General features: G+C 36.6%; 2 protein-coding genes across 3 annotated transcripts in view; one reads left to right on the top strand and one right to left on the bottom strand.

Annotated features, from left to right (window-relative positions):
- Positions 1–3,084: 3,084 nt before the first annotated feature.
- Positions 3,085–6,229, top strand: tmem42b (transmembrane protein 42b). Its single transcript, XM_082186661.1, has 3 exons — positions 3,085–3,953; positions 4,241–4,387; positions 5,549–6,229. Exons 1-3 carry the CDS (start codon positions 3,747–3,749, stop codon positions 5,687–5,689), a joined length of 495 nt encoding a protein of 164 aa, XP_082042787.1. The 5' UTR covers positions 3,085–3,746; the 3' UTR covers positions 5,690–6,229.
- Positions 6,230–10,322: 4,093 nt separating this feature from the next.
- The window catches only part of zdhhc3b (zDHHC palmitoyltransferase 3b), a 7,949-nt gene continuing 5,771 nt past the window's right edge, over positions 10,323–12,500 (bottom strand). For both annotated transcript variants that reach the window (XM_082186575.1, XM_082186576.1), the window contains exon 7: positions 10,323–11,902. In XM_082186575.1, the coding sequence (XP_082042701.1) occupies positions 11,744–11,902 (159 nt within the window). In that variant the 3' untranslated portion in view covers positions 10,323–11,743. The remainder of the gene's footprint in view (positions 11,903–12,500) is intronic.

Here is a 12,500-nt window from a genome sequence, read left to right as displayed (position 1 = left end):
AGCACAACAACCATATTAAAAATGTATACTTCACAATAGATCATGCTTTACAGTGAACTCTGTTAGAGCTTCACATGGTAATATATTTGTTCAATAAAACACCTCACTCACATGTGGAGTAACAAACACAGTCGCTTTTACATCATTTCAAATCCATGGCTTCTCATCATCTCTGAAGAGCTGATGTTGATTCTTGTTTTATTACGAGCTCTGACTCGTTCTCTTTTCTCTCCTCTCCGATGTATAATAACTCAAATTAAACATCATTGTGAAGAGTTACCTCATGTGTTTTGTGTTGCCTGCTGACGTCAGAGATGCTGAACTCTGAATATATGAGCAACATCCAAATATCCCGGCTTTTTATTTTTTAATGAAAACTATTACAAAACCATTTTGGTTATTTGAAATAAAGCTGAATTAGACTAAGATATGAACATTAGATGAATTTAAATAAAAATGAGAAATGTTACCTTGGCAACTTACTGGATAAAATAAAATAATAAAATAATTTTAAGTGTATATAGAAAAATATACAAATATTTGATTTGATTTTATAGTATATATAAAATAACACTTCCATCAGGGAGTAAAAACAGCACAACATGACTTTAGATTGGAATCTGATGACCATGTCTCATTAAAGTGTGAGATCTTCAGTGAAAGAGCTGATCTGAGAGCAGTCTGAGTGTCTCTCTCTCTGATAAGGTCATGATTCTGGTTTCTGTCCGAGGATCGTCTCATTATCATTCCCCGCTTTCACAGGAACACTGGACTTCACTGGAACATCTTTGAACCGTTCATTTTAACAATGTATTCATTTATTTGAATAAAGAAGTCTCTTCTGCTCACCAAGGCTGCATTTATCTGATCAGAAATACAGTAAAAACAGTGAAATATTATTAGAATGTAAAACAGATGTTTTCAATGTTAATATATATGACTTAAAGTGTAATTTATTCCTGTGATCAAAGCTGAATTTTCAGCATCATTACTCCAGTCTTTAGTGTCACATGTTCCTTCAGAAATCATTCTAATATGATGATTTGATGCTCAAGAAACATTTAATATTATTATTAATGTTGAAAACAGTTGTGCTGCTTCATTATGGCAAGCCATTTTGGCTTTTTTCATATATATCTGTGCCATTCAAATTCAGTTGTTGATAATTACTATTTTAAGACTATTTTACTATAGACTAAATTACTATAGTAAAAATATAAATTCCTGATATCAAAAATTCTATTGTTACTAGTTGAAATGTTAATTCTTGATATTAGTAAATGTATAGGCTATTTCAACATGTTGCATTTGTTATTTCTGATATCTTGAAAATGCATTTCTGATGTCAATAGCCTAAGAGAGTAATTTCAGATCTAAAATGGTTTTCTTACTAACAATCACATTCATGATATCAGACAATAACATTGTCACTATAGTGACAATCGAATTAGTGATTTCAAAAATGAAAATGTTTACTATAGCAATCCAATTATTGATATCAAGAATAGACCACATAATTATTACTATTAAGAATTGTATTTCTGATAAGTGAAATTTCAACTAGTAAGAAATCAGTTCTTGATATCAACAGTTGAATTTGAATGGTAACATTTAACTTGTGAAAATACAATTACAGATATAGTTTTTATAGAAGAAATTTAATTCCTGATATGAAGAATTGGCAATTTTAACTTGTGAAAATTGAATTGTTGATATCAAGAAAACATATGAATAAAAGTCAAAATGGCTTGCCGTAAGCTTCATATGAACCTTGCCAAATGAATGTCTATTAGGTCTGTATTCCGAAGAATTACAACCATTTCATATTTATTCATATTTCATATTTATGCTCCAAAGGGAGATGTGACAGTTAACAGTAAATTAAATGAAGCACTTTTATAATGGATAGATACACTGATGGATAGATACACTGATGGATAGATACACTTTTATCAGGGACAGATGCACTTTTATGATGGATAGACACTGATGGATAGATGCACTTTTATGATGGATAGACACTGATGGATAGATGCACTTTTATGATGGATAGACACTGATGGATAGATGCACATGATGGATAGATGCACTTTTATGATGGATAGACACTGATGGATAGATGCACTTTTATGATGGATAGACACTGATGGATAGATGCACTTTTATGATGGATAGACACTGATGGATAGATGCACTTTTATGATGGATAGACACTGATGGATAGATGCACATGATGGATAGATGCACTTTTATGATGGATAGATGCACTGATGGATAGACACTGATGGATAGATGCACTGATGGATAGATGCACTGATGGATAGATGCACTGATGGATAGATGCACTGATGGATAGATGCACTGATGGATAGATGCACTGATGGATAGATGCACTGATGGATAGATGCACATGATGGATAGATGCACTTTTATGATGGATAGATGCACTGATGGATAGATGCACTTTTATGATGGATAGATGCACTGATGGATAGATGCACTGATGGATAGATGCACTGATGGATAGATGCACATGATGGATAGATGCACTTTTATGATGGATAGATGCACTGATGGATAGATGCACTTTTATGATGGATAGACACTGATGGATAGATGCACTTTTATGATGGATAGACACTGATGGATATGCACTTTTATGATGGATAGACACTGATGGATAGATGCACTTTTATGATGGATAGACACTGATGGATAGATGCACTGATGGATAGATGCACTGATGGATAGATGCACTGATGGATAGATGCACATGATGGATAGATGCACTTTTATGATGGATAGACACTGATGGATAGATGCACTTTTATGATGGATAGACACTGATGGATAGATGCACTGATGGATAGATGCACATGATGGATAGATGCACTGATGGATAGATGCACTGATGGATAGATGCACAGATGGATAGATGCACATGATGGATAGATGCACTTTTATGATGGATAGACACTGATGGATAGATGCACTTTTATGATGGATAGACACTGATGGATAGATGCACTTTTTTGATGGATAGATGCACTTTTATCACGGATAGATGCAGTTTTTTGATGGATAGATGCACTTTTATGATGGATAGATGCACTTTTATGATGGATAGATGCAGTTTTATGATGGATATATGCACTTTTATGATGGACAGATGCACTTTTATGATGGATAGATGCACTTTTATCATGGATAGATGCAGTTTTATGATGGACAGATGCACTTTTATGATGGATAGATGCACTTTTATGATGGATAGATGCACTTTTATGATGGACAGATGCACTTTTATGATGGATAGATGCACTTTTATGATGAATAGATGCACTTTTATGATGGATAGATGCACTTTTATGATGAATAGATGCACTGATGGATAGATGCACTTTTATAATGAGAGATGCACTTTTATGATGAATAGATGCACTGATGGATAGATGCACTTTTATGATGGAGAGATGCTCTTTTATGGACTTTTTACAGAAACAGCCATTCACTGCCATTATAAAGCTTGGAAGAGCCAGGACATTTTTTAACATAACTCCGATTGTATTTGTCTGAAAGAAGAATGTAATTTACACCTAGGATGACTTGAGGGAGAGTAAATCATGGGCTAATTTTCATTTTTGGGTGAACTGTCCCTTTAACTAAAGCGCAGCATGGACTCCAGTTCCCAGAATGCACCTGCTCTCCGTGATGCTGACGCGTGAGTGTTTTCGCAGTGCTGGAGAATGAGGTGTGATGGGTCTGATGCTGAAGTCATGTTTCCCGGTGTCCTGTACGCGTTGCTCGCGGGGTTTCTCGGCGCCGTCGCGTCCTCGTCCGCCAAACTGTCTCTCGGAACCGACTATCTGAAGGGTGTGTGTGAGACGGGCCTGCGGACCTGGGGCGAGCAGAGGAAATTCACGCAGCACAACGACACGAGCGCGTGCGACTGGGTGAGTGTGTGTGTGTGTGTGTGTGAGTGAGTGAGTGAGTCACTGCTGGAAAACACAGCAAACACCCGCACTGTCTCATCATCACGCTTCACACACACACACTGCGCAGTTAATGCATGCATAAAGATGATGCTGATGCTGTTACGTGACAGACATGCATGACCTTCAGCTCCGCGCGCGCGCGCACGTGCCATCGCTCTTCCTGATGCATTAGTGAATCCCATCAGACATTTATGGCTGCTGAATAATGCAGTGTGTAACAAGTGTTCTCCACTTCCCCGTGACAGCTGCACATTCCTCTCAGGCTGCTGTGTGGAGGTCTGCTGTTCACCTGTAATGCTGTGATGTGGACCTTCCTGGCCAAAGCCCTGAGGAGCTCGTGCTCGTCCGCGCGCACCACTGTGACCACCACCGCCTCCAACTTCATCTCTTCTGTGAGCAAACTCCTTCTCAGGAGGGAGGGATGCAGTCATGTTTGAAATTGCATATGAAATTTCCATGCATTCGGATAAGGATACACAAAAGTTTGACTTTTGCATATTTGTCAGTCATACATAAATTAAACAGGTAAACAGAGTAACAGAGTAAATGTAATTATTTTCAGAATAAACAGATTTATGCTGATTCTAAGCCAAATTAATATGCTTTTTTAAAAATCATCATTTAAATAAAATTAAATAGATGCACATAGTTAATGAACTATTCCAGGATTTTTTTTTTAATGCAGAAATCTTACTTGTTTCTTTTCCATTAATGTGTGACTAACAAATATTCATCAGTTTATTAGTTTGTTTTAGTGCTGTCAATTGATTAATCATGATTAATCGCATCTAACAGAAAAGTTTGTGAGTATATAATATATATCTGTGTGTGTATAATACACACACACGTTTACACTTGTATGTTAGATGCGATTAATTGATTTGACAGCACTAGTTTGCATCCAAATGGATGAAAATTTTATATGCAATTTAAATACATAAATCTTAAATTTACACTCTAGATATACCCAGCTTAATCATAATTATAAAATCAAATATTAATAACAAATTAAAATGAAATAATTCCTCATCTTGAAAAACGCTCCAGTATGTCACGTGTAATATATGTGTAAAAATCATCATCCAGTCATCATGAATGACATGACAAATCATAAAAAGGCCATTATTTATAGATCAAACATGATTGCAAAAAAAAAAAAAGTGTTTTAAATGACAAATTGTGGTAAAAAGTTAGTTTGGATTTGGGTTGCAAATGAATATAAAAAATAAAAATAAATGGACATGAAATATTGATTTGATAAAAAAAAAAACTTTTTATTAATTATAAATTTAAATCATAATAAAAATGATAAAATACGTCAACATTTGAAGTGGATCAAAACCTTTCCATCAACGTTATACACGAATTTTGAACAATACCCTTATAACTTTTTTGATCCACTTCAAATGTTGACGACTGTAGATCAAGTAATAAACCTAAAATAATAGTCTATTGTAGCATAGAAAATAATATCCTAATATGAATTAGTCTATTATTGTTATTAATGTGATGGTCTATCAGTGCATGTGTGCTGATGTGCGTCTGCTCGACAGGCGTTTCTGGGACAGCTGATATTCGGGGAGACCCACGTGGCTCTGTGGTGGACGGGCATCTCTCTGACTCTGTCTGGTCTTCTGGTGCTTCATCACACATCGCCCAACCTCACGCAGTCCCACGCCAGCAAGAGAGAATGACCCCGCTGACCACGGTCTGACCGATGACGGCTTCATCATCATCATCACTCACTATGGGTCCAAATGCTCCAAGACGCACAAACACGCATATTTTCTTTTGCTTCACGGCACCAGAGCTGCTCGAAATATATATCTCACGTGGAAGATCTACTGTCATGCCAAAGATCTGTTTAAATATTTTAAAACATTTATTTATATGCATTATTATTTAGTATTAAAAATCCATAAGAAAGTATTAAAGGGATAGTTCACTTTGAAATTAATTTTTGGTATGTTTTAGCTTACCTCAAGGGCATCCAAGATGTAGGTGTCTTTTTTTCCGCAGTAGTTTCAATTTTGATATTTTTAGGTCAAACCGTTCTTGTCTGTCAGTCATATAATGCAGGTCTATGGTCATTATCTCAAAACACAAGCACAGAGTCCAAATTAAAACAATTCCCCGTCGTCCAAATTAAACAATTCCCCATCGTAAGTACACATTGATGGCCTAAGACACGAAACGAGCGGTTTGTGTGAGAAAACGAACAGTATTTATATCGTTTTTACCACTTATACGCAGCCATGTCGAAGTGCTCTGATCTGACGTGTACGCAGACTGGTGCATAGATATATACACTAGATGTCGCCTTAAAGACATTCGTTCAATGAACTGCCGTAGACAAGGCGACATCTAGTGTGTATATATCTATGCACCAGTCTGCGTACACGTCAGATCAGATCACATGGACGTGGCTGTGTATAAGAGGTAAAAACGATATAAATACTGTTCGTTTTCTCACACAAACCGCTCGTTTCGTGTCTTAGGCCATCAATGTGTACTTACGATGGGGAATTGTTTAATTTGGACGACGGGGAATTGTTTTAATTTGGACTCTGTGCATGTGTTTTGAGACCGTGACCATAGACCTGCATTATATGACTGACAGACAAGAACGGTTTGACCTAAAAATATAAAAAATTGAAACTACTGCGGAAAAAAAGACACCTACATCTTGAATGCCCTTGAGGTAAGCTAAAACATACCAAAAATTAATTTCAAAGTGAACTATCCCTTTAAAAACAGCCTATATCACTTTTAATGTGATGATGATGAATCTCAGGCGTGTAACAGGTCTGGATCATATTTCACCTCAAAATCAAAAGAAAAAGAGAATACATGTTTTGAATAAACAAGATGGAGGCTGATTTTAGGACCATAAAATAATAGCTAAAAAACTGAAAATTCTACAGGAAAACTCACTATAGATGCAGATGAGCAATTTCATTTTTGAGTGAAATATTTATGGTAACACTTTACAATAAGCTCCCATTTGACATCATTAATGCGTTAACTAACATGAAGATGCCAGTTGATTTGACATTAAATTTAATATTTTTCTTAGTTTCAAATTCCAATCACTTCCTTCAGTTTTGCAGATTCGCAGTCATTCCCTCCATCATCCTCCAGCACTGTGAGCGCCGCGCGTGGCAATAATAACTGCAAACCTCGGCATTGTACATCCTTCACCGGAAGATGCTTTTCCGAAATATATGCCACATATCTTATGCATGCAAACATCCAGTGATGTGAGAGCAAAGACACTTCCTGTAGCTGTGTGAACGAACACCAACCAAAACCTGTTCTTCAGCCCCTTCTTCAAACACACCGAGACTTAGCAGGAGGATGCAGTGCCGGAAGAGAGCTTTCATGCTTGCTGTACGACCTGTGTAATCACATAGATTTCCTCTTTTTTTTTTAATTGAGTGTTCATCAGAGGGGTCCAAGACCCTAGGACTTTTGTCGCACTTGGGATTCGAGGAGTTTTGTGGTTGAAATTGAAAAAAGTAACAAATCCTTCCCTCGCGGCTCAATTTCACCCCCTTAGGAATTAATGGAATGTGAGGAACGCTTCATTACACATAGAAAAACCTTAAAATGCTCAAAATTCAAACTAAAGATGCTAAAACTTGACCAAAAAATGATTTTATAATGTCTACATGTGTATCTGAATGCATGGTCACCGTGATTTTGCCAAGTAAGACATGTTTCTGGATCAACATATTTAGTTGATCCTGGAATAACATTCCTGTCCCAAAATGTAGTCCTTACCCTATCCCTACCCCTAAACCTAACCATGACTTTCCCCTAAAATCAGTGGGAAATAATCGGTGTATAACACTGATGTTGAAGCACCTCACCCTGGGTCTAAGCCTAAACTTGACATAAACAGTAAACTTGTCCCTGATATCTGATTGGTTGATTGGAAAGTTGTTCCAGGATCAACAAAGATGTTGATCCAGGAACATGTGGTACTTGGTGAAATCACGTTCACCCTGAATGCATACTGAAGAGAAATTACTTTAGGACCCAGCGGAACAGCTCATTTGCTCCATACAGAGCTATAACGCCATCTAGTGGCAAGAGTTATGAAATATCATGTTATATTATTATTTTTCCACAAGAGGTCAGCAGAGACACCCAATGTAAGAGATTTTGAGCTGTATTAAAGAAACACGCCGACTTTTTGAGACTTTAGCTTATTCACCGTATCCCCCAGAGTTAGATAAGTCCACACATACCCTTCTCATCTCCGTGCGTGCCGTAACTCTGTCTGACGCACCCACCGCTAGCCTAGCTTAGCACAAAGACTGGAGGTAAACGGCTCCAGCTAGCATAATGCTCCCTATAAGTGACAAAATAACGCCAACATTTTCCTATTTACATATTGTGATTTGTATAGTCACCGCGTGTACAAATAACAAGGTCACATGAGACACAGCCATCTTCTAACCGTATACTGGGAACTATATTCTCAGAAGGCGAAGCACTGCTACTTCAGCGGAGTGATTTAACGTTACTCCAACTCTGAGCGAACTCAAGTGCTGCGAGCAAATCACTCCGCCCAAGTAGCAGTTACATTTCTTTTTTTAAACATATTATCAAAATGAAATAAAATAAGCTTTATGGACAAAAAAACATTTTAGGGCTTTGGGTCATTTTGACCCGCGAGGGAAAGATGTGTTACAAATTGCGAGGGAAGGATGAAGGTTAAGAAAGCAAATGGAGTCTTTTATTTTCCCTTTCCCAAACCACAAATCAGCTAGAAACCGCCTTAAGCTGGTTTGCGGATCTTCCAGCGGGTGTGTCAGCATCATTAGGGGACTGAAGGACCAGGTCTGGCACTTCCTGTGAATTACTCCAGTTCTTCCTGTGGTCTCGGTCGGCCGCATGAACCCGGACACTCGTAGAGCAGCTAAACATAGATATTAATAAACATGGACCGAATGCGTTACACACGTCCATTCGTTGCGCAAAAACACCATATAATGTGACGTTATATAAAGTCCCTGGCAATGTGATGTTTTTAATGTGTTTAATGTTGAGAACATTCGTCCTGCTGTGTGTAATCATAACTTCCACATTACACGCAATAGTTATTATAATTAGGGGTGTTTCTGATGATGAACATTCAATGCATCCACTGCAGAATGTAATAATCGGCTGAAAGGAGCACAAACACACTGAAATTGTTTCACTTCATTTACTTAGAATAAATCAAAATTAGAATTGAATTGTTGTCAGAGCAAATAATTGACACACCCCTAGTTATAATGATGCAAACAGACTAATAATTGTTAATGTGTTAATGCTGAATCAAGGCCAAAGTGACACTTGTTTCTATATAGCACGTAGTATTTGAGATGCGAAATATAGATTATTAAAATATGAATAAGTTGCCTTATATGCGGGCATTCCTTCTGTGTCATGATCATATATTGTCATATTTGGCATTAGATACAGTATCACTGGGGACCAAACGTGTGTAAAATCTTTGACTTTGATTTCAAATGAATGAAATGAACTCAACCATCTTGTAATAATAAGATCTGTCTCTCATTCATGTAGCATTTGTGTCTGTTTGCCTTAGTCACTGTATAACAATAAGGCCACAGTTATAAATGTGTAAATAGTTTTATTATTTAATGGACAAACTAGAGGTCTGTAAACTCATCACTACAACATTGAATCATTAAACCGCTATAAAGTGTGTTGTGCGATTGTTTCTTTGTCAACAGCATGTGTGTGTGTGTGTGTGTGTGTGTGTGTGTGTGTGTGTGTGTGGACAGAAAACACTGAGATGAACTGATTTCACACCAGTTTCAGGATCATTTTACAAGTTTGAATCTGCAGATTTGATTCCTCATAGAATCAAATGCGTTACAGTAATACTCAGTAATGGTGTCGACTTATGAATTTGCACATGGTTTGTCTTAAAGCACATTAAAAACACCACATAGACATATAAACAACATTATAAGCTGGATTTACACCACATGACTTTAACATTACAGGTTATATTACTAACTGTAAAACTCTTTTCATTGAAAGCTGAAAGTAACATATTTTGTTATGTTTGTAAATTTGATCTGTTCCCACAATTTTAATTATTTAACAAAAAAAAAAAGCAAAATAATGAAGTAAAAAAAAACTTACGTGCATTACCTCAATGCTCAAATATTGTGAAAAATTAATAAAGTAATGCACTACTTCACTTATTACATCCAAAAAGTCATCTGATTACTTAATGCACATTACCTGTAATGCATCACCTGCTCAGAAACCATCAAAGACCACAGAGGAAAAACACAGCAATGAAAAACAACAGAAAGAGAAATTTATTGAACTGACTTTCAAAGTGAAAGCAAACCGAAGAACACCCAAAAACTGCATTAAGATATTGATATACATTTAAAATACATGCACAACATGAAAAAAAAGCAGTGATTATGAAGACTGAACGTTAATGAAGACCCGTAGAAAGCGTTAAACACTGATCCACCAGCACAGACACTGAACACCTCAATGCAATGAACTTTCAGTCAACGTAAACATAACTGTGCTCAAGACGGGACGTCTACATCTGTCAGTCTCTAATTCGAGGCTGCAGAGGATGAAGGCGAGATGAATATCTGATGGTCTGAGCTGGATTTGGAAGAGAAACAGGATTGATTTCATCATGTGAACCTGAGGGACAAAGACAGCAGCCATCTGGATTCAGGAAGATCAAGCTCACGCTCAAACACTGTAGTGACACCGTAATGTAGGAATCCATGAGCACACCACCGCCCGAGGACAGGGGAAGTATTGCTAACAGTGTATTAGAGTCGCACGGCTATTTCTACGTCTGCGTTCATAAGGGAACTACAGTAACCCCATGAATCAGTCAAAAAAACGTCATATTTCACCCCAAAAATCAACAGAAAAAATGTTTAGCATCAAGAATCAGGCAAGATGACATCATTCTCAAGATTAATAAACAATGTAAATGCAAAAAAAAAGAAAAAAAGAATTGTATTTTTTATTGATATATATATTGTATATATAATTTTAGCATTTATTGCATGTATGTTTTTTGAATGTAATTCAGTAAAAATGACTATTACAGTGAGGAGAATCACCAGTGAGAATGAGAAGAAAATAAAGTAATCACGATAATGTAAATCTAAGGGTTAAATGCATTTAATTATCATGAAAATAGTCCCAATGCAAAAGAAAAAGAAAAAAAAGTGGATTTTGCTGTGGAATACGAGCCGGACGTGCTTTCATTAGTGTTATGCAAATGATGAATGTGTATTAATCAAGAAAGAGAAAAAAAAAAAAAAAAAACTTCAGGAGATTCTTCATTTTTCATAATGAAATCAGATTTGGCAACAGCAGATTCCTCAAGGCTCGAGAACAACATGAGCGAACGCTCTCTAAAAGAAAAGGCATTTCTCAAATAACCAGCGAATGTAAAGGCATCTGTCAATCAAACACATCGAATCAGGAGATCAACGAGAAACGCTTCAGTCATTCGCCACGGCTGGTGATGGTCAGGAAGTTTCATGGTCAAGGCCTCTAAAATCTCCTCAAACGGCTGCAGAATCTCATGACGTCGATCACAGTGTGGGACTGGTTACAGCCGAGCGTCTCGATGAGCGTGGAGAAGCCACCAGAACACTGAGATCTTTCAGAACAGACAGAGTTAAAAAGCGAAGAGATGTGTGTGTGTGTAGAGAGGATGCTTGGGCGTCTCAGACCACGTACTGGTAGAGATTGGCCTTCCCGTGATCCGGCCTGGCGAACGGACTGAGCCAGGAGAGAGAGAACGGGTGACCGAACACCACCTTCATGTTCATCCACTTGGACCTTTTGGCCCACCTTCGCTCTTCTTTCTTCAGCTGCTCGATTCCCTGCCAACGAGAGTTTACATTATTTCAATCTTCAGGTTCAGTCTAATCCATCTAAACGCTTTCTACAGCTGACCAAGGGAACACAGAAGACCAACCCTCCTCTCATATCATGGGCTGATATCTGTGGCATATTCACACATTAATACACTGAGATTCGTGGATCTCGAAAAGTGGAAGATGGCTAAAAAGCAAGAGATGTTTATTCAATGTCACATAATAAATGAGTTTAAAAAAAAGCAGGGCTACTTTACATAAAATAAAACCTAAACAAACATTTCTCATTTTCATTTAGTTTAACTTGATTTGTAAGTTAAAAAAAAATAAAAATAAATAAAAAAATAAAAACATAAAAAAAAACACTAAAAATTAATTTTATTAAAATGAAAACATAAACATAAAAATAAAACATTCAAATACTATAATAGTATGTCACTGATACTACAATTACTATTTAAATTTCACAAAATTAGATTCATGAGACTCTTATTTTAGTATAATTGATATACTATTATAGTTTTATTAATATTTTGAATTATATTTTATTTTTTCCATTTTAATTTGAATGTCTTGGTCAGGTTTACATGCATCCAAGGTCAAA

This window comes from Leuciscus leuciscus (genome assembly GCF_965113295.1).
Source record: "Leuciscus leuciscus genome assembly, chromosome: 12".
Lineage (NCBI taxonomy): Eukaryota > Metazoa > Chordata > Actinopteri > Cypriniformes > Leuciscidae > Leuciscus > Leuciscus leuciscus.
The sequence above is the reverse complement of the archived record's forward strand: the minus strand, read 5'-3'. Positions and strand labels throughout refer to the sequence as shown.